General features: G+C 38.0%; 1 protein-coding gene across 1 annotated transcript in view; it reads left to right on the forward strand.

Annotated features, from left to right (window-relative positions):
* LOC144369513 (ATP-binding cassette sub-family A member 13-like) overlaps positions 1-23,691 on the forward strand; it is a 340,834-nt gene that overhangs the window by 62,307 nt on the left and 254,836 nt on the right. Inside the window, exons 13-14 of the mRNA XM_078029787.1 lie at positions 3,520-3,696; positions 5,219-5,525. Of these exons, the coding sequence (XP_077885913.1) occupies positions 3,520-3,696; positions 5,219-5,525 (484 nt within the window). The remainder of the gene's footprint in view (positions 1-3,519; positions 3,697-5,218; positions 5,526-23,691) is intronic.

Below are 23,691 nucleotides of genomic sequence, written 5' to 3' on the forward strand. Positions count from 1 at the left end.
TTTAGATGGACACAATATCTTTTATTTTTATGTAGTGCTGAGAATCGAACCCAGGGCCTCACGCATGCTAGGCAAGCACACTACCACTTGAGCCACATCCCCAGCCCTGGTCTTTTCTTTTTTAAATGTTCTGCTTAGTTTCATGCAGAGGAATCAAAAATAGGTAATTTATACATATATAACACACATACGTACATATATGCATAAAACTTTAAGTTTCACAATAATCTCATGGGGATAGTTTTGCTTTACTCATGCTATAAATAAGGAAACTAAAACTTTGAACGACTGAATAACTTTTTGATGTCAGACATGGAATAAATAGAAGAACTACTACTGGAGTGGAGCTGTGTCTTGTCAATTTTGCAGCACTCAGGTGTCTTATGTTTTGATGGCTCCCCACACTGTCATTGCACATAAGAATATCCAATTTTAGCTCTATACTCCTACTATTTAGAAGACAACAGAATCTCCAAGGGAATTTTCATCACAGCCACTGCATAACCCATAAATACCACACCTTTAAGTAGCATTTCACAGCAAAAAAAAAAAAATGACATCTCTAGACCCTGATATGTGGAGACTGTAGCAGGTGCCAGGCAGGGTACCAGACCTCATGGAGAGTCATGGAGAGAATATGATGAATTGTGTACAGGCATCACTTTATTTCAACATTTGGGGGAAATTAGATAAATAATTTTATACTAAATTAATGGGGAGTAGACTCATGCAATATATTTTTTCTCATATGCACCAATGTCATTTCACAAAAATTTACCTTGTAAAGACTTGTCTAGGATCTCTGTTGTCTCCTTGCATTCTCCACCCCTATCCTCTCCTTTTTCACTAGTGTCTGCAGTGGAAATTAGAGAGGTCAACACTGCATGCTGGGGTCATCAGCCAAGGGCAGTTTCAGACACATGGTACCATCTTGGAGAGGGACATAGAGGAACTACTAGTGTCAGTTTTATTCCTGCATCAGCCAAGCCAGGCCACCGTGCAGCCATCTATCTCTCCAGGACAGATGAATGGGAACACTGAACTTTCCATCTTGGGTGAGGTGGGTGGGGGTGGGTGGAAGCCTGGAAATCCACCTGCTACCCAGAACATTGCTTAAATCATGCCATGTTACCTGAGCTAAAATCTGAGACTTAGAGCAAGTTAAAGGCAGTGCATTTTTTTTTCTGTGCCTCTATTAGAAATCAATTTTATATATTAATAACTGTGATACTGTGGAATTTTGATTGCATGCTCACTCTGTACCAGACACAGTGAAGACAAGATGTGTTACTTTATTTAATTTTACCTTAAGATGATAATTACAGGATTATGATCATTCCCATTTCATAAACAGGATGAGGATTAAACATCCATAGCTGCCCACTGGGGAGTGGTGAGCAAGTACTCAACTCTGTTTGATACTTAGACTAGAAGACCCAGACAGCAAGGACCTGTTTCCATATCCAGGCCCAGGGAGCTCCATAAATAGAAACTGTTGAAACCAGCACCCTTTGCCCTTCTGTTCAGTGAGCAGGGTCTGGCACCTGGCAGGGTAGGGTGTATGGAGGCCAGAATAGACCATAGCCATCCTTTTTAGCATTCTATGTCAATGCCAACCCCATGCCATTAACTCTGAGGCTCAGAACCTCTCTGAGGGCTCCCAAGATGTTCTGTGGTAGGCTCCCTCCCATTCCCCAAAGTAGAAAATACCTTCCTAGTTGTGGGGGCTTCAGGACACAGAGAGGTAGAGGACCCCTGACTTGGGATCCCTCTAGTTCCTCTCTGGTTGCATCATCCAAACAGGCAAATATTCTTTCTAGCCCTAAACTGTAGAAATTGTTGACTGTGAAACTGTTGAGAAATGAACACTCTCAGTCAATCGAATGTCTCCATGCTTGATGCTGCTGGACTGTGGCCTGAGCTACTGTTCTCTGATGGGAACACATTGTAACCTCGCTTTTTATAGTGCTTTTGGGGGGGCTGTTCCAGAAGCTGATGTCCATCAACTGCTTGAGACTAGAATATGCAGGTCCCCATAGCCAATGCAGTGGTCATGGGCAACTAATAGCTATTCCACACAGTGATTTTATTTATGTAGTTTTATAATTGGCTATGTCTTTTTTGGCATATTTTCATGTATGTTCAGTTCTTTCCAATTCTCTTCTTTATAAAATCCTGAGTGAGGAAAGAGACTCTCTCTGGATGTCATTAAGGAGAGGGTGGGTGGAGCCCCTTCTGCCGTGAACATCATACCAACTAGGTGAGCATTTTTCCAGAACAGTGGGGAGAAGGCGGCTTTCTCTCAGACATGCTTTAAGAGTGGGAGGCACACATGTCCTCTGTATAGTGGCCTATGACTTGGGGCTATGATGCATCATCTGCTAGCAGGGCCTCAGACACAGCAAACTGAGAAGCTCTGTTCCTACCCAGCCACTCATGTGTTCTCATGTGTTCTATGATCTCTCAGGATGCTTTCCCTCCCCAGGTGTGTTCTGTGTATCCATTCTATACTCTTTTTTGGGGGATGGAGTATACTAGGCATTGAACTCAAGACACTTGACCATTGAACTACATCCCCAGCCCTATTTTGTATTTTATTTAGAGACAGGGTATCACTGAGTTGCTTAGTGGCTTGCTTTTCAGAGGCTGGCTTTGAACTCGCAATCCTCCTACCTCAGACTCCCTAGCCGCTGGGGTTACAGGTGTGCGCCACTGCACCTGTCTCTTTCTATACTGTTTCTATTCTATATTCTTTCTTTAGGTTCCTTTTTTTCCAAATACTTTCTGAAACCGAGTGAAAACACACACACAAAAGCAAAAAATCCATCCTTCCCCCCAAAAAACAAAAAAATAAAAAAAACAAGACACCTCAGCATTTTTCCCTGAAAATGTTTAATGTTCAGCTTCTAGAGCCAAGATGTTGCTAATGCAAATCTCTTGGTGTATTTCATTTCCAATGTACAATCTAAGACAGAGGGTGTAGGAGGACTGTGTTTCCTCAGTGCCAATACTCATTGATATTTTTTTTTCTGTAAAATTAATACCATAAAGTGACTTTCACAAAATACCTGCTGCTTCAGAGGAGTCATACTTTTTAGAGTTACTTGATCCAAGTTGGAACATCAACTTTTTTTTTTTTTTTTTTTTTTTTTTTTGCTGAGTTTTCTGAAAGATTTTCACCCTACTCTTCATAGACCTTTCCATCTTTGTTTATTTTGTCTGGTTCTCACTTTCACAAATTTCCTTGGGATGTAATCTTACCCTTTGTTCATCAACTTTTTTTTTCCTTTATATTTAGATGCATTAGCATTATAGATAACTTATATAAAAAGTAGAATTTACAATTGGCAAACAAGTAGCAAATTTTGCATATGAACAAAATTTCACTCTTTTGATAAATTTTGAATGAAGGAATTCATATTCATTTTCAACTTTGTGTTTTGCAATCCCCTTTATATGAACAGTAAGGACTGATGTGAAACAGAAGTTGATGTGTGGTAATCTGTTTATTTTCCTCAGGAGGGATGCTAGACAAGATGTTTAACCATGCAGGGGCTGGACGCTTCCGTTTCTTGGGCCAAATCTTGGTGAATCTCTCTTCTTGCGTGGTATTGGATCGCTTCCAGGCTGTGGAGTCAGCTGACATCCTGGAAACTAAAGCCCATGAACTCATGAAGAAAAACAACTTCTTGGCCAGTAAGTAAGGAGCAAATATGTTCACACGGGCACTGCCTCTCCAAGGTGGTCATTTTGCATAATTTTCCTTAATGTTACCTTATGTTGGCTCTAAAAGAAAAGGGATCATTTCCAGATAAAACATAAATAAGCAGAAAAATATATACATCGAGTTAATGGAAAGCTGGGCTTCATGCCATAATAACCAATGACATTTTCAGCATCCTGAAGAGAATGCAACTTGATGTATCTGTTTTCACTATTTTTTTTTTGACATTATTTTGTGGTCACATTTTTCCTGACTGAAGTTATGCTTTAATTTCCTCTATAGTCTTTATTTTTAACATAGTATCTTGATATCCTGGCTGGGGGAGAAAAAAGATAGTGGTCAGTTAGATTCCATTATTATATGTGTACCTATTCAAGTTAAGTATAATATATCCTTTTTTATTCTTTTTGAACAAAAAGTTATTATTATTTTTATTAATTTTGGTGCTGGGGGTTTGATCCCAGGGCTTTGTACAAGCTAAGTTCACACTGAACCACTGAGCTACATCTCCGGCCTCCAATTATGTATTTATTTTCTTGAGGTTTTATATTTTTTGCTGGAACCACCATGGTAAAGTATTATAGCTTGGGTGAAATAAGCAATAAAAATTTGTTCTGGAAGCTGGAAATCTAAGGTCAAGACAACCAGAGAATGGAAATGTTGCACTCCGTTTGTGTACAATGAATTGAAATGCATTCTGCTGTCTTGCATAACTAAGTAGGATAAATAAAAAATAATAAATTAAAATTTTTTTTCAAAAAGACATTCATTAGTTCCTTTTGAAGATAGTGAGGGACAGATCTTCTGTAAATGTCTTTCATTGGCTTGTAGATGGCTATCTTCTTCTATAGCTTTATATAATCTTCCCTCTATATTGTCTCTGTAAAGACAATGTTATATTGAACTCGGGCCCACCCTATAGGTCTCATTTTATCTTGATAATACCTCTCAAGATGCTGTCTCCAAATGTGGTCACATTCTGGAGTCCTGGGGGTTAGGACTTCAACATAAATTTTGGGAGAACAAAATTTATCTCATAATAGGGTTTTGCATAAAATGTAAAGAACCCATGTGACATAAGACAGATTCCATATACTTGAGTTATGAATGCTGCATAACCTCAGAGGTGGATTCTGTGCCTTCAGATGCATCTGCCACTTGAAGAAAGGAAGGACTGATTACTTGAGAAGGCTCACACAATTTTTCAAATCCTCCCTCAAATAAAATACTATCTTATGTCACCATAGCATGGTTTTATTAATAAAGATAAAAAGGTATGTTGGACTGGGAATCAGGTCTTGGATCAAGTTTACCACACATTGCTTGTGGAAATGAGCCTTGATTTTGCCTTCCTGGGGCTGGAGTCTCTTCCTGTAGGTGTAGGAGGGTGTGCTGAAGCCCACAATCCACCAGTCTTTCAGTCTGAGCAGTGTGACATGTGCATGCCCCTACCTAAGTTGTGATGATGCTTTATTTTTCCTTTTCTGCCACTAGGTGTCATATTCAACAGTTCCTTAGTCCGCAGGAGAATCAGATCAACATCTCTCAAATTGCCACCCCATGTCACATATACAATTCGGACCAGCGTCTTACACAGCATGAGAACAGATATGATAAAAAACCCTTCTTGGAAGTTCCATCCTCAGAGTTTACCAGCTGATGGGTTCAAATATAACTACATCTTTGTCCCACTGCAAGACATGATTGAAAGAGCCATCATTGAAGTACAGACTGGCCAGGAAGCCCTGGAGCCGACCACTCAGACGCAGGCAGCCCCCTACCCATGCCACACCAGTGACCTGTAAGTAGCTATAGTCAAGCCAAACTTTCCTCCAGTGTCTACCTGCAGGGAGAGGAATTTTGCATTTGGAAAACAAAATAGAGAAAAAGATCCTTAAGCTTTTCTATAGTCATCTCAAAGAGTTTTCTTTTTAAAATCCACTTTTCCTATTACTTTCTTAAGGCTGTTTTTTAAATATACTTGAGCTATTTATGTAGAAATATGATGGGTAAGATAGTTAGCCCTTTGCAGCCACAGATTCAACCAACTGCAGACTGAAAATCTTTGAATAGAAAATTCCAGAAAGTTCCAAAAAGCAAAATTTTAATTAGGCATGCACTGTACTATATGCTGAATTCTTGTGAATGAAGTGACATATAGTCATCATATTTGGTAAGACAAGTAGAGATGATTTAAAGTACATGGAAGATTGTGTAAGTTTTATGCAATACTGCACTATTTTATAGTGCGGACCTGAGCATCTGTGGATTCTGGAATCTGCCAGGTATCCTAGAATCAATTCCCTGAGGATTCCAAGGGACAACTTGATGTGATCAAGTGGAATTTTAATTTGATATCAGGCACCTATAGTTTTAAATGCCCATAGAATATATTTAATGAACAATATTTATGAGAGCTGTGCATGTCTGGCTCCAGGTGCTGCTTGTCTTCATTTGGGGAAACAGAGGAAGATTTCTTTGTTGAGACAAATCTTTAAAAAATAGGCCAGTGAGGATTCCAGAGGTCAGTGGCTTAGGAATACAGGAAGTAATTATTTAAATTTAGATAGTGTGTTTTGACTGGAGCTGTCCATAGGAAGAGAGAAAACAGGAAATCTAGTCTAAAGCCTGGAACAGCTGGACCATCTAGAGGACTAGAAAGACGAATTGGCTGTCAAAAAAGCAGGTAGTAGGAAGGACAGGACAGGCAGGGTGTGTTTTCACCATGAAATGGAGGCTGTCGTCATCTAGGGCTCACTGAACTTGAGGGTAGACATAGGAATGGGGTTAGACCATGAAAGAACTGTCATGAAAAGGTGTTGAAGGGGGGAGTCATAGTGCTGCAGGCTGTGGGCTCAGCCTGGATTTCTTCCTCTCTGCATGATGAATGATGTTCTCATAAGCATCCTGCTCCCACACATGGACCTGAATAACACAGGCTTCGAGTCCTTTGCAATCCCTGGCTGGCTCTGATGATACCATGTTCTGCTGAGGTTGTCACCTCCAGGAGGTGACTTTGATGATTCCACCTTCTGAGCTTTCTCGAAGGCTCAGTAGAAAGTGAGTGGCTGAATTCGAGATTATTAAAGGGACAGGCTTGAGTGTGATGTTAGTTATGAGAACAGGGACAGACACTTGTCTTCCAGTGAGGCTCTATAGGTAACAGCTCACCTGTCCCCTGATGGGGACAGAGCCTTGGGTTGCCATGCAGAAGTTGACTCCCTGTCTAGATGGTGGTGGTCCTGTTTTTTTAAGGACAGGTGACTTGATGTCTTACTCTCTCCTTTCTGTCTAACACAACACACCATACACAATAGCTTGTCAATATAATTTTTTGATTGTATATTCTCTTTTTTGAGGGGGAGGTGCACGAGGGATTGAACTCAGAGGCACTTGACCACTGAGCCATATCCCCAACTGTATTTTGTATTTTATTTAAAGACAGGGTCTCACTGAGTTGCTTAGTGTCTTGCTTTTGCTGAGGCTGGCTTTGAACTTGTGATCCTCTTGCCTCAGCCTCCCAAATTGCTGGGATTATAGGTGCCTACTACTATGCCTGGCCTGCCTTTTTTTTTTTAATTAAAGCATTGGCCTGGGGCTGTGGCTCAGTGGTACAGAGCTTGCCTAGCATGTGTGAGGCGCTGGCTTGGAGTTTCAGCACCACATAAAAATAAATAAATAAAATAAAGGTCCATCAACAACTGAAAAAAATTTAAAAAAATTAAAGCATTATACTTATATATAGTATTTAGGCTCATCCCAACAAAATCATACATGCATGGAGTTCAATTTTAGTTCATGATCCCCCTGCTTTTCCTTCCTGTCCTTCCTCCCCTCATTTATACATTTTTGGAGAACACTTAGTGTTACAGGAAGAACCATCTCTTGGAGGTAAGATTAAAACCTGCTTGAGGGTGCTTATCCTAGTGTGGTGGAGAGAATACTGGGTTGGAAGAAAGAAACCAAGCTGTCATTTTCCCTCAGGGACTTCCTCATTCGACAAATCATTGATAAGCCTCTTAATCTCCTTCTTTGTGAAACAAAAACTTTTCTTTTTTATCAAAGCAATGATAGTTTTAAGCATTTTTAACTTTGCAAAGTATGCTCTTATAGTATTTTTCTGGGAGGTGACAACCTCAGCAGAAACCAGTATACTCCTGTTTTTGCACAGATGCTTCCTAACAACTCAAATATCTAAGAAATCTGAGAGATAGTGGCCTTTATTAGATGCTTGGATAAATCAATGCTTTATAATGCAATTTTTAAAACGGCAACTTTTAGAAAAGTGAAAAGCCCATCAGACAGTCTCCTTCCATCTCCAAAGGATTGCCACCCAGGGAAGAGGGGACATTATGCTTATGTGGATGGGAAGATGCAAATCCTCTCCAGTCTGGTCCACAGGAAGTGGCTGGGGATTGGCTTTGTCCTCCCTGACACATGGTGTGTACCCTGGGAAGAGTGACATACACTCCAGTAAAGATGTGGATGGAATCCCTGAGGTAGACTGAATAATCCTACCTACCATTCATGGTACTAGTTCTCAAGTACAGCAAGTGGGTTGGGAGGGAGGCTTTGATGAGATAGATAAAGACAAGATATGCTTTTTTCCCCTCACCCTTTGAAGACAAATTATTATATATGAGAAACTTCCATGCTTGAAAGCTGGAGTTTGTGAAATGTCTAGGTATGACTCTGATGTCATGCAATTAATTCTCTTAGTCTGCTCACTGGGATAACACAACATAACTCCTCAGAAGTATTTGTTTTACTTGTTTGAAAAAGGCAAACAAGCATTTTACTTCTCTGAACGATTTAAAGCCTTGAGGCCTTTTCTTCCTGTATGTCTGGTCTCAGAACATCTGCGTTTCTGGAGGCTTAGTGTGCCTGCCACGATTGAGATGCAATCTGAGATGGGTCTGGAACTCAGCCACCTGAGTAAAAAGTCTAAAACACATTTTGGAGCATATACCACACTTGTTGAAATATTTGACTGGATTTTCTGTTAATTATTGAACTAGATACATATTCTTTAATTTTAAAATGTATAACACTTAATGTGCTATTTGTCAGTGTCTAGCCTTAGGGTGAATCAGTGCAAGGAACAGGTGAAAATTCATGCTCTATTGTCACTTACAGTTCAGGGAAGCATTTGTAGAGTGTCTACTCTACAAATACAATAAGGAAGAAAACTGTATTGGATGTTAAGGGCAATAAATACCATCATGTTAGGGAGGAGTAGAATGGGGGGGGGCTCAGATTAATAAGGAAGCAGAGCTGGAGTTATGCTTGGGGTAGACTCTGGCTGGAGGGAAATATTTAAGTAGACTTGAAGGAGTACAGAAACACAGGGGAAAGTGTGTTCTATGGCAGAGAAACAGCAGTGTAAAGGCTCTGGGGCAGGGGTGGTCTGGTGTATGTAGATTCGTGAAAGAGTGCATGAGGGCAAGAAAGGAAAGTCAAAGAGCTGATCACAGATTGTGTGGATGCAGGTGATCTGAGTGCAATGGATCATGGAAGGGTTTTGAACATGAGTGATGTTTTCAAATCCAAAAAAAAAAAAAAAAGCTTGTTCAGGCTATTGTATGGAGATGCTGTGTAGCTGTGAGAGCACAGAAATTACATGGGAGGCTGATGTAATGACCCAGGTGAAAGCTGACTGTGGCCTGGTTCAGAGTTGTGGCAGACAAAGTTGTGCAATTCAGTGATCAATTCTGGTTGCATTCTGGAAGCAGAACCAACAGATCTGCCAAAAGATTTGATGATAGGTGTCAAGGAAGAATCCCCTATTTTGGTTCAAGTAACTGGATCATTGGAATTATCTTTAACTTTGGAAGTAAACAACTGTGGGTAGAGAAGGCTTAGAGTAAAAGAATACAGGCTCAATTATACACACTTAATTGGTTTTAGAAACATAAAGAAATGTTAAAAAGAGATTTCTTTGTTAAAAAATATTTACTTTTTAGTTGTAGTTGGACACAATATCTTTATTTATTTATTTTATGTGGTGCTGAGGATTGAGCCCAGAGCCACACACATACCACTGAGTCACAAACCCAGCCCTAAAAAAGAGATTTCTTTAGGAGGCTGGCTAGATCCAGTTGGAGGTATTGGTTTAGAGTCTTTACCATTTCAAACGTACATAAAATTCAGATTAGATGGCCTTACCATCAGAGGGGAGCATAGCCAGAGAAACAAAGAGGGCCAAGACCAATGGCGTCCCCCACTGCCATTACAAAAAAGGTCAGGGAGGAAAGGAGACTGAGGTAGGAGGAAAGCTTATGGAGTCCTGGAGGCCGACCAGAGGAGTGACTCCAGCAAGGGGGAGAGTTCAAGAATGTGACTCCTGGGTAAAAAAGATGAAGGGGGGCAATTGGCGGGTAGCTTCAGAGGTAGGTATGTGCACCACTGGGTACTTCACTGAGAACAGCTTCACTGACAACCAGACTGAAGTCCACATAAGAGACTTGGAGAAGTAGAATGGGAGCCTGCATCCAGATAGCTCTCAGGAGTTTTCTGTAACAGGCAGAGGATGGAGGGCAGTTTGAACAGAAGATGTGCTCTTTAGAGAAATATGTAGGATGCTAATGGTTTAGAGTCTTTACCATTTCAAAGGTATTTAAAATGCAGATAGTTCAGTGAGAGGGAAAACTGAAAGTAATAAAAGAGGTGGGGAAATTGTGTTCTTGAATAGTTGAGAGGAGACTTTCACAAGTGCAGGAACTGGCTCACAGACAGAAACCTAGCAGTTTATCCATGATTACAAAGTCCATCTATTTAAAAATTCCCCAGCTTCCTTGAACCCAGAGCTTACAGAGCTTTCTCTCTCTTCATGCAATATCTATCATTAACCCAAAGACCCACAGTTTTGAGAGGCCAGCATTGATAATTATTAGGTTGATACTGTAGAGTTGAATAGGGAGCAGAACTTTGTGAAATTTAATGTTCTCATCAGTCCCATGATCCATGGGTGGTTATTATAAGGACAGTTTTTTTTTAATTCACCCACAATAATCGATAAGGACAATTTCTGATTGGAACTATATCATACTTCATGAATATAAAGGATTTCAAATGTTAATCTATTGCCTCAAAGAGCAAGTCCACTAAGAAGGTTTTCAGAAAACAAAATCCACAGCAATACTCTAGAATTCTTTTCTATGAAAAAAGAATATTTCTTTCAAAATGTGCCTATTATTTCTACCGCAGCTTTTTTATTCCTTCAACTTACAGCATTCTGTATTTGGGTCTAAGAGAAGGAGAAATTGAACTTTTGGGTTCTGAGTGAACGATAGCTCCCAGAGAGTCCCTGCATCTGGACTTGGAAATGTCTTGGGGGGAGTGGAGAATAAAGGGTCTACCAAGAGTCATGCTCATAATGTTGGATTCCTGCTTAATAAAAAAATCAGTTTGCTCCACAGAAGACAGGAGAGGACCTTTTGTTATATCCATTTTATTTCTTAACCTTGTGCTTTACTTCAAGAAACCTTAGTAAATACCTCTTTTCTATTTGTCCATAGCCATCATTCCTAGAAGTTCACATTCTTGGTACCCCCCAAGAGATATTAGAAACCCCCCTTCCCTACTCAGACTCTGTCGTGTTCCACTGAGTGGGACCTAAACACCAGGTAATTGATGGGAAGTAGAAGAAATATGCTCTTTATCGTCGTAGCCCTTCACTCCCTGAAGTTCCTCACGAACTTGTCTTCTTGCTACAGAGGGAGGAAGTGGAGGAGGACATGTCTTGTTAAAGACTCAGGGAATCCTTTATTCAGTTTCTTTGTGTTCTTTGCCCCATAGCAGCAACAGTAACCCCTCCCTTAAAATAGTATCACATTTCCAAATACTGGCATCTCATCTTTCCTGTTAGAAATTTATGAGCACAGCTGAAGCAATTGAGTCTCATGTAGGTTATCTGTCCCCAGGTCTCATGGCATCTACCTGGCTTTCATTCCAATTTTCTGATGCGCTATTAAGGCCCTTTCATTTAAAGCATTTCGTGAAGGACTCTGAATCAAGAGGCAGAAGCGGCTGCCATTTCCACTCTATTGGAAAGTCTGGCACATTTTCTTGTTTCCCTATCAGAGCTCAGATTCAGCAGCACTTCTTAACCTGAGGTGTGGACATTTGTTGCAGTATCTATGGTCATAACAGGGCAACGTACGTTTAGTGCCTGAGGACCAGAGATGCTAATTGTACAGTTCTCTATGGGATGAAGAATAATCCTCACCAAATCCCTAAACACCCTTATTTAGAATCACCACACGCTCTGCCTCTGATATATTATTTCAGTGCCTTCATTCATTTGTATACTTATTCCTCCATTCATTTGTTCAAAAGACATTTTTTTCTCCCTTATATTCACTGTAGACATGCATTTTTCAAGGGGCTGGAGGGATGCAGAAATGAGTAATACACAATTCTTGAGCTTAGGAAACTCATTGCTTAACACAGTAGGTAACATGGGTTCATAACTCTAAAAGAGACAAGAAAGGGAGAAAAACTGTTTGCATAGGTCCTGGGAGTGGCAAGAGTGGGTTAATCCTGATTGGTTCCAGGCCTTCACCCAGCAAACAAAACATAGAACTCCTTGACAAGGAGTCTGAATTACAGTTCTTAAATCTACCTCTTTACAAATGTTGGACCCTGGGAGTGAGTGTTGCTTTTTAAGGTTGTATAATCTTTTTTGAGCTTTTGGAGTCCCTTTAGAATATCAGACTTGGAATGATGAGAGAACCAGGGGTCCCCCCCCCACCGCCAAAAAAAAAGCCTTTAGTTTCCAGCTTTGTACTTGCTGGTTGCAAGATCTTGGGCCAGTGATTTGACAGTTTTGAATTTCCATCTCCTCCTCTTGAATGGGATGTTGATTGCTGATTTGCAACCTGTTTAGCTTGTAGTACACAGCAAATCATCTTGCTTGAGAGAACCCCAGACTTGTGAAAGGACCACTGGAGGTGCTTTGAGCAGACTGGATGCTCCCAGTGGCAGCCTGTTCTGTTTTGGGCAGCTCTGTCAGAAAGTTCTTCCAACTTCTGATGCAGAAAGTCAGGATTGATTTGATGGTTTTGGATGGTTTTATATTTAGAGGTCTGGATGCATGTGGGCATCCTTCCCTCTCCCTGACTCTCCCGAGTGTGTTACAAAAAGTAGGAACATTAGAGAAAGAGCATCCAGGTTCCCCTTTGCTTATTGCTGGGGGAGTGCACATACTTCCATACATAGCTGCATGCTGCCTAAAATAAGCGCCAATGCTCCTTGCTCTCCTTTCTCCCAACCTCCCCTTCCCATCCAAGTCACAAATCACAACAAACAGCGGCTGTATTGAGGAAGGCCATGGAGGACGGAACTGACAAGCAGTGGGAAGAGTAGAAATCTGCTCTCTCAGTTTTTCTGAAGGAGATGAAAAGGGGAAAGGTAGCGCTTAAGGAAGCAAGAGGCCAGGCACAGAAGTCTGATCTGTCTCTAGCCATCCTGCAGCCCCATTCTGGGCTCCCCCAGGATTGATGGTGATGGGGTGAAGGGAGAGAGGCAGGAGGAGAGGAATGAGCAGAGATGAGGTGGGAAGTGGGGAATGAAATTTGTCACCACCTCACATTTAAATCAAAGTCTGGCATCCTGACTGACAAGAACAAGAGCCAGTGTCTCTGTGGGTTCTTCCTGTTGTACAGTTTTGATTCAACATGCTCATCACTTTTGTGTCTTTGAACTTGCTGGATGGTACTAATAGAAGCAAGCAACAGATGAAACAGGAGTAGCAAGGGTTATTTAAGTGTAAATCAAGGAGGTGCCAGCTGCACAAAAAGAAGTGGTGACAATTAAATGATTATGGAGATCAGAGTATCCTTTTAAAAAGCTTAAATACATAGGAGAGTTTAATTTTTCTAATCAGTGGAGTATTGCTGTTATATAAGTTTCAGAAGAAATACAAAGAAAATTCTGGAACATATTAGTTTGGTTCATGCTCCCCTGATAATAGGATAATCTTTTTTCTGAGGCCACTTAGACATCCCTGACTTTAATATGTTCTTTTTTAAAAAATATACTTTTTGATATTTTAGTTGTAGTTGGACACAATACCTTTACTTTATTTATTTATTTTTATGTGGTGCTGAGGATCGAACCCAGGTCCTTGCATGTGCTAGGCGAGTACTCTACTGCTGAGCCACAACCCCATCCCTAATATGTTCTTTTTATTGTTAGTTTTATAAATAAATTATTATCTAGCATGGAAAAATAGAAAAAAAAATACTTAATATTGTATTAGTCCATTTTCTGTTGTTCTAAAAATACCTGGGGCTGGGGATGTAAAAGAGGTGTCCTTAGCTCACAGTTTTGGAGGCTGAAAGCCCAAGATCTGTGGACCAGATAGGTTGGGCCTCTGGTGATAGCCCTGGCCCCCTGGCCCATGGCAGCATTACAACATGCTAGGGACTCTCACAGGGCAAGCATCAAAGGGCCTCCTCAGAACCTCTGCCCAGGGCAGAAGTGGGTGGAGCTAATCAGGTTGCTTTAAACATGAACCCCTTGCAATTATTAAAATTCCAGAGAGGGAATGAAGTAAAAAGTGAAATTCTTTCCCATTCCCAATTATCCCACCTTCTCTGACTTCCTTCCCTCTTTTCCTGTGGTTGCTTGGCTTTTACATATTCTTCTTTCATTTTTAAAATTCATTATGTACATAAATTATTTTACTCTTATTTTATTTTTATTTTTCTTAAAGAGCATTGTTGGATTTTCTTGATTCTTTTTTCTTTTCATTGTTTCCTTCATGTTTATCTTTTATTTTATATTCTTTCGATATATTATGTTGTTTATAACTTGAGACTAATTGTTAATGAATAATTTTAGTGCTTTTCCCTTAAATTTATGTGGTTATCTAAGAAGATGACTTTTCTTTTGATTAGTGATTTGACTGTGACCCATACTAACAGGCAGTTAAAAGTTTACTATTTTCTAGATATTTGTAGTATGAGTTTCTATTTTCTCTTTGATTCAATCTTCTTTTCACTTCCAAATGTAAATTCTCATGAACTTTCAAACATATGTAAAATGAGTCAGTTTCCTGATGGTAAGTAATATTAAAATTAAACTATTCCATGAGAGCATATTTTTTTTACCTATCAGATTAACAGAATCAAAATAGTTGCATCATGTTAAATTGTGAAATTCAGTTGCTAAATCCTCAGTCTTACATTGCAGTTAAAAACATTATCTTTATTATTTCCACTTTGTATTATGGCATTTTTTTTGTTCAACTCATATATAATCTACTTTTGTGATTGATTCATAGGCACTGACAAGAATTTATAATTTGCTATTTTTAAGGTTGGAAATTTAATTTGTGATAATTGTGCTTTCTTAGAATCTATCTTTAATTTATGCCGTATTGATCTGTGTTAGTGTTATGGCCCCTATTACTTGGATGTCGCTGTCTCTTTCCCATGGAGTTTGATTCTTGAACTTCAGTGCTCTGTGCCTTTGTGCATCACTATGTAGAACCGTGTTTTGGGTGTTATTTAATGCTTGAGGGTAGAATTCTAATTTTGATGATTTTAAAATGATGAACTCTGCATTTTTATTCATTTTTAACTTCTTTTTCTCCCTTCCTCTCTGTACTTTCTTTCTTTACTAGTTTACTTTTATTTATTTGGTATTTCCATTTGCTTGCTATGCCTTATGCCTTAATTATCCTTTCATTCAAAACCTTTCTAGAGTACTTTCTTTTAGCGCTCTCTCTCTCTCTCTCTCTCTCTCTCTCTTTCTCTCTCTCTGTTACCCCCTTCTCTTTCTCTCCTTCCTTCACTCTCCTGTCTCCCTACACCCTATCCAACATACACATCTTATAGTCTTCTGTCTTGTTTCTCATATACTTATTATTTGCTTTTAAACTAATATTTAGGTTTTGTTCCAATGGTTACCTTTATAGTTATAACTTTATATAAAGAATATCAACACTTTATTTGAGGAATAAAAAGAAGTATTTTATTTCATCATATACTTTCTTTTTTCCGCTCTATAATATTAGTTGATATTATTGTTTTACTTAATGTCATCTTCCCTATTGTTAAAGACATTTATCTATATTCTGCATTTGCCAATATTTAAAAAAAAACAGCCTTTGGTTTTTGTCTTGAATGGACTAACTTTTCCTCTCTGATTCATTTCCCCTAGTCCTTCCATTTGTTTCTCATATTATTCTTACATTTAGGGAATATGACATATCTAATCTATTTTGACACTTTAATTTACATTTTTGTTTTATTTTTTCTTTTACTGGAAAACATATTCACTGCTTATCATCAGCCCTTTCACTGTAATTTGCTAGTCCTAATGGGGTAAGCTGAAGTTGTCTTCTAGCACTTTCCTTAAGATGATCTAATAAGATAGTATAGTGTTCTCTTATATGATTAAAACTCTTTAGAAGACATCTTGGCTGGATATGAATTTCCTCACACTTTCCTTAATGTCTTGGCCTTTAATGTTACTGTGGAGAATACTGAAGCCACCTTGATATTCTATCTCATATCTGATTTGTAATTCGGACTAGGTGCCAGTAACTTGAAAAGTAAATAAAGTTACTAGAATGTATTTCATCATTGACCATTCTGGAATGGTTTTCTGTGATATAGATGAATCTTAATGCACAGTTTATATTTTCTTTTATGGAACCCCTTATTGTATTTTAGCTTTACCAACTTGCTGTTTTACAATATTTTGTTTTTAAAATGATGTTATTACTACATTGTAATTATATATAACATTGCAATTCATTTTGACATAATCATACATGCACAGAATATAAATAGACCCACTTCAGTCCTCAGTACTTCCTCTTACCCTTCACTGCTTTCTTCTCCTGTTTTCCTTCTGATACTCTACTGGTCTTCCTTCCATTTACTTATAGAATTTTTAATTGTAGCTTTATAGGTACACATAAAGGGTTTATCAATTTAGATTATCATTTTAAAGAATCAATTCTTTATTGCATTTATCCATTGTATTGTCTTTTTATTCTCAATTTCACTAATTTTGGCTCCAATCTTAATTATTTTCTGCTTTCTACTAATTTTGGAATTAGCTTGTTCTTCTTTTTTTCTGAGGGCCTTTAGGAGCAACATTATATATATAATCTTTCTATTTTTTTTTAATGTAGGTGCTTAATCGTATAAACTTTCCTCTTAGAACTGCCTTCATATGATCGCAGAGATTTTGATATGTTGTATCTCTGTTCTCATTTATTTCTAAGAAATTTTTATTTCTTCTGAATTTTTCTATGACCCTCATTCAGAAGTGCATTATTTAATCTCCATGTGTTAAAGTGATTTCTGTTTTTTATCTTGTTTATTTCTAAGTTCATTCCATTACAATCTAATAGGATGCAAGAAATTATCTCTTTTTTGGGTATTTTTTAAAACTTGCTTTTTGTCCTAAAATATGGTCAGTTTTAGAGAAAGTTCTATGTGCCACTGAGAAGAAAGTGAATTTGGTTGTTGATGAATAAAATATTCTCTATACATATCTGTTAAATGTATTTCATTAATAGTACTTTTTAATTCTGAAGAGTTCTTACTGAGTTTTATGTCTGGATGACCTATCAATTGGTAAAAGAGGTATGTTGAAGTTATCCATTATTACTGTACTATACTCTAATTTATCCTTTATGTGAGTACTATTTATTTTATGTACATAGGTGGGGTATAAATATTTACAATCATATCTTGTTATAGAATTATTTCCTTATATTGTGTGAAGTGAGCTTGTTTGTCTCTTCTGATTAATTTTGGATTGAAGTTTACTTTGTCTAATAGGAGAACAGCCATCCCTATTTGCTTTATTTCTCCATTTGCATTGTATTGCTTTTTCAGTCTTTTCATTTTTAGCCTATGGTGTCTTGTCTCTAAGGTTAGTCTCATGTAAACAACTTTTTTTTTTTGGTGCTTGGGGATTTGAACTCAGGGCCTCATACATGCCAGGCAAGCATTTCACCATTGAGCCACATCTTAGCCCATTAATGATTGTGTCTGTTTTTTTTTTAATATTCTACTAATCTATGACTTGATTGGAAAAATGAGAGCATTACATTCAGTGCTATTATAGAGAGGATTTTTTTTTTTTTTTTTTGGTGGTGGTGCTGGGGATTGAACTCAGGGCTTTGTGCATGCTAGGCAAGCACTCTACCAACTAAGCTATTTCCCCAGCTCCCAAGAGATGATTTTATTGCTCTTCAATTCCCAACACTAGGAGAATACCAGATATTGGTGCACCCATTCAATTGTATCCTCTCTAGTTTCCAGTATCAGCACCACTTTGAGAGATGATCCTGAATTCTACTAACTACAATCACTTCAGAGTAAAGCCATGTGCAAAAATCATGTGAAGTGTTTTCCACAGTTCCTGCAACCCAAGTAGAAAATCTTAGCAATGTTCTGGAATAGGTGGAGAAATTAGTCTTTAAAGATAGCAAAGCCACTTGGGGCTGAGAAGGGGAAAGAGAGAAAGATGGGGCAAAGAATAAAAACAAGGAAAAAAGAAATATAAAAAATAATAATATAAATCAAGGTAAAAAGAAGAAAAAGATGGGTGTGGAAATATTTGAGGCAGGAGCAGGTAACCCAAGAGGGGAAAGAAGAACTAAGAAGAACAAATGCAAACCTGAGCTAGAAAAGAACAGAATGATTCCAGTTAATGCTTTAAAACATTAGAGGAAATGAAGTCAAATGTGTTGAGGGGATACTATTGAATAATAGGGGAACATTTATCAATTCAATATGAAAAGTATTATCTGTGAGATGAAAATTTACATTAGATTGGTTTATGATAATCCATGCCAACAAGAAGAAATTTCTTTTTTTCTTTATTTCATAATTCTTTTAAACTCTTTGTTTCCTTTAGTTGTATATCCCATAGCTATTTTCCACGTAGTTTGTCATATTGTTTTATGCAGTATCTATTTGCTCTGTGTCTCTTCCAGTTTTATCACTGTTTATCTGATCCAGTTTACATTTCACATCATTTTGGTACCTTACCCTCTCATCACTAAATTCTAGTAATTCTATTATATTAGATTCTCTCTCTCTCTCTCTCTCTCTCTCTCTCTCTCTCTCTCTCTCTCTCTCTTATTGACAAGAAACACAGGGAACAGAAGTTCATGTAACATAAACCCTTGAAGAAGAGAAACAAAACAGAAGGGAAGGAAGATGGTGGAGTGGGTCTAGGCCGAGGAACTTTCTTATTTGAATATTTAAAAGTTGATGACCCAAAATACTTTCAATATTTTTATCTGCTCCATGCCACCATCTTTTTTGCATGCATTTGTTAATAATTCTACAATTCTCAACCCCTTTTTATTGTGGTGGAGATAGCGTGCTAGATTTTTTGTTGCTGTGATTGTTGCTTATCTGGAAGGAATTGGAAATTCCTGACCTGGTGTCTGCAAGAAGTTCCTATTGATGTTGAGGACCAGGTGACATTAGTGGCTATGCAGCTTAAAGACTCTTTTTTTTTTTTTTTAGAATTTTTTTTTAAAGAGAGAGAGACAGAGAGAGAGAGAGAGAAAGAGAAAGAGAGAGAGAGAGAATTTTTTAATATTTATTTTTCAGTTTTCGGTGGACACAACATCTTTATTTTATTTTTATGTGGTGCTGAGGATCGAACCCAGTGCCCCACGCATGCCAGGCAAGCACGCCACAGCTTAAGCCACATACCCAGCACCCCCGCCTTTTTCTTTTTTAAAGAATCTTCTGTTCTATTCTTCTGAAAAGAGGGTCCAGGGGTGGGTGGCTTCTCACACTTTCCACTTAATGTGCTTCTTGACACCCACGTACCACCTGCTGCTGTGCCCATTTCCCCTTGGGGTGAACCACTTTTGAGAAGTGTATTTTTGATAGCAGAGGTGGTTTGCTTCTGAAATCTCTGTAATTTACGTTTCTGTGTGGTTCCAAATATTTGGGGGTCTCTTTCAAACATGTAACAAAACTACAATATATTTTTTCCCCATCCTCCTGTTGATTTTTGGACTAGTTCACACAAGTAGATAAAAAGGCTGCATTGTAATATCTCATGTCTTATCATCTCTCATCTCCAGTTTTTCATAATATCCTCTTTCTACCGAATGTCCTCCATCAGGTATGTGTGTGCAGAGTGTTTGATCTTGCTTTGGAACCTGAGGCAGTTGTTGCAGAATTCTCAGGTTCTGGTTGGTCCAATTCCAAGCCTCTGGTATCTTTTTTCTTGACACAGTGTCAAGGGTCCACAGGGTCCACAACATGGAATTCTAACCAAAATGACTGTAGTATCTTAGGTAAGATTTGGACAAGATACCCATTGATTCTTTCAAAAGATTTGAGGTAATGAAAGAATAGAGTTCAATAGCTCTACCTCTACTGGCCATTAAGTAAAAAAGAGGAAGTTCATGAACAAACTTTTTCAACCCCTAAGTAAACTCAGTATTAGTTATTTTCAAATTTACAGGTTCTCTGAGTTTCTTCTTTGTGGTAAATTGTGTTACTGTGCTAGAATAGATGTCATTTGTTGAATGTGTAAGTGGATATATTCATGGTGCTTCCTGTCATGGATCTCCACCTGCTCTGAACAGTACAAAAGTGATTATTAGACAATTCCAGAAAAACCACAAAACAGAAAATCTGAAACACTGTATCATCTATACACAGTCACTGTATAATGTACAAGTTATCCACGTAAAAATGTGATTCTCTATGCCAGATTTAGGCCCAGGCCTTGGCCTGGACCACCATCGCCCACCTGTGTGGGAGCCCAGGCCCAGCTTAGGCCCAGGTCTACCTTCCGACTGGCAGACCTATGCTGGAGCTCAGAACCCTGCCTGCCAACTGGCAGACCTACTCTGTATCCCAGGCCCAGGCCATCACCATAGCCCTCCCCATGTAATAGCCTCCACTTTGTGACAACAGAGGCCTAGAAGCAGCTGCATCTTGAAAGAGACATCCCAAGGCCAGTGTAAGGCCCACCCTTTCAGCCCCATCTCTGAAAGGGGTTGCATTCATCTTGGGGCACCTCCATTGCTGCTCGAGTTACCTCTGCTATTGCTGCCACCATCTTAAGTTGCAGTCCCTGGGGGACACAGGCAGGGTCAGGAAGCCCAACACCAAAGTGAGGTACAGATAATCTGCATAGACACTACAAAATTCTAGGGTAGAAACTGTAATATCTCAGATCTGCACTGGAAGAAAGGAAGACACATAGACAACATGAAAAAACAAAAGAAGAAAGTGCCCCAAACAAACCAGGATACTACAATAATAGAATCCATAGACAGCAAGGTTGATGAAATGTCAGAGAAGGAGGTCAGAATATACATAATTGAAATGATCTGTGAATTAAAGAATGACCAAATGAACAAATACAGGTAAAAATTGATCACTCCAACAAGGAGATAAGAGAGCAAATACAGGCAACCATTGATCATACCAATAAAGAGATAAGGAAGCAAATACAGGTAGCAAAAAATTACTTTAAGAAAGAGATAGAGATTCTGGGGGAAAAACAATCATAAATCCTTGAAATGAATAAAACAATAAACCAAATAAAAAACTCAATAGAAAGTATTACCAACAGACTAGATCACCTGGAAGACAGAACATCAGATAATTAAGACAGAGTATACAACCTGGAAAATAAAGTTGATCACACAGTGAAGATGGTGAGAAACTATTAACAGAGCATCCAAGAATTATGGGATAGCATAAAAAGACCAAATCCAAGATTTTTGGGGATAGAGGAAGACACAGAGATTCAAACCAAAGGAATGCACAATCTCTATGAGATATCAGAAAATTTCCCAAGCATGAAGAATGAATTGGAAAATTGAATACAAGATACTTACCGGACACCAAAAGTACAAAATTACAACAGATCTACACCAAAGCACATTATAATGAAAATGCCTAGTATACAGAATAAGGATAGAATTTTAAAGGCCGCAAGAGAGAGGAATCAGATCACATATAGGGGGAGACCAATTGGTAACTCAGTAGATTTTTTTCAATCTAGACCCTCAAAGCCAGGAGATCATGGGATAACAAATACAAAGCTCTGAAAGAAAATGGATGCCAGCCAAGAATTTTATATCCAGCAATATTAAGCTTCATATTTGATGATGAAATAAAAACCTTTCATGATAAAAAAAAAAGTTAAAAGAATTTATAGTGAGAAAGCCTGCACTACAGAGCATCTTCAGCAAAATATTCCAGGAGGAGGAAATGAAAAACAACAATGAAAATCAGCAAGGGGAAGAATTCACTGAAGGAAAAGCCAATCAAAGGAGAAACCAAGTCCAGTTAAAAACCAATATATATATATATATATATATATATATATATATATATATATATATATATATATATATATATATATATATATCTGGGAATACCAATCATATTTCAATAATAACCTTGAATGTGAGTGGCCTAAACTCATCAAACTGACAGATTGGATTGAAAAAAGACCCAACAATATGGTGCCTTCAAGAGACTCATCTCACAGGAAAAGACAGCCACAGACTGAATGTGAAAGGGTGGGAAAAAACATACCACTCACATGGACTATATAAACAAGCAAGAGTTTCCATCCTCATATCAGATAAAGTAGACTTTAAATCAAAGCTAGTGAAAAGGGATAAAGAAGTACATTTCATACTGCTTAAGGGATTCATTCAAAAAGATATAACAATTATAAATTTTCTATCTCCCAAACAATGGGGCATCTATGTATGTCAAACAAACCCTTCTCAAATACAAGAACCAAATAGACCACAACACAATAATACTGGGTGACTTTAATATACCTCTCTCACCACTGGATATATCTTCTAAACAAAGAAACTATAGAACTGAATAATACACTCAATAATTTGGACTTAACAGACATATATAGAATACTTCATCCATCAATGAGAGAATACACTTTCTTCTTAGCAGCACATGGATCCTTCTCCAAAATAGACCATATGTTATGCCACAAAGCAAGACTTAGCAAACACACAAAAAAATTAGAGATACTACCCTGAATTATATTTGATCACAATGGAGTGAAATTAGAAATCAATGATAAAATTAAAAAGAGAAGCTACTACAACACCTGGAGACTAAACAATATGCTATTGAGTGATGCATAGCTGGCAGAAGACATTAGGGAGGAGACAAAAAAATTCGTAGAGGTAAATGAGAACTCTGCTACAACTTACCAAAATCTCTGGGACACTATGAAGGCAGTGCTAAGAGGAAAGTTCAATACATTAAGCTCATTCATTAAAAGAAGAAAAAGTCAACAAATACCTGACATTACATTTCAAAGCTCTAGAAAAAGAAGAACAAACCAACACCCAACATAGTAGAAGACAGGAAATAATTACAGTCAGCTGAGAGGGAATTCAATGAAATTGAAACAAAAGGAATAATTCAAAAAATTGACACAACCAAAAGCTGGTTCTTTGAAAAAATAAATAAAATTAACAAACACTTAGCCACCCTAATGAAAAGAAGGAAGGAGAAAACTCAAATTATTAAATTTTTTGATGGAAAAGGAAATATCATGACAGACACTATTGAAATACAGAAGACAATTAGAAACTATTTGAAAATTTATACTCCAGTAAAATAGAAAGCCTTGAAGACACCGATAACTTTTTAGAGCCATATGATCAACCCAGACTTAGTCAAGAGGACATACACAATTTAAACAGATCAATTTCAAGTAAGGAAATAGAAGACACAATCAAAAGTCTACCAACCAAGAAAAGCCCAGGACCAGAGGAATTCACAGCTAAGTTCTACAAGATCTACAAAGAAGAATTAATACCAATACTCCTCAAAGTATAGGAAAGGAAGGAACCCTTAAAAAACTTATTCTATGAAGCTAGTATCATCCTGATACCAAAACCAGGCAGAGATATATCAAAGACAGAAAATTTCAGACTAATACCCTTGATCAATATT

This window comes from Ictidomys tridecemlineatus, chromosome 12, assembly GCF_052094955.1.
Source record: "Ictidomys tridecemlineatus isolate mIctTri1 chromosome 12, mIctTri1.hap1, whole genome shotgun sequence".
Classification (NCBI taxonomy): Eukaryota; Metazoa; Chordata; class Mammalia; order Rodentia; family Sciuridae; genus Ictidomys; species Ictidomys tridecemlineatus.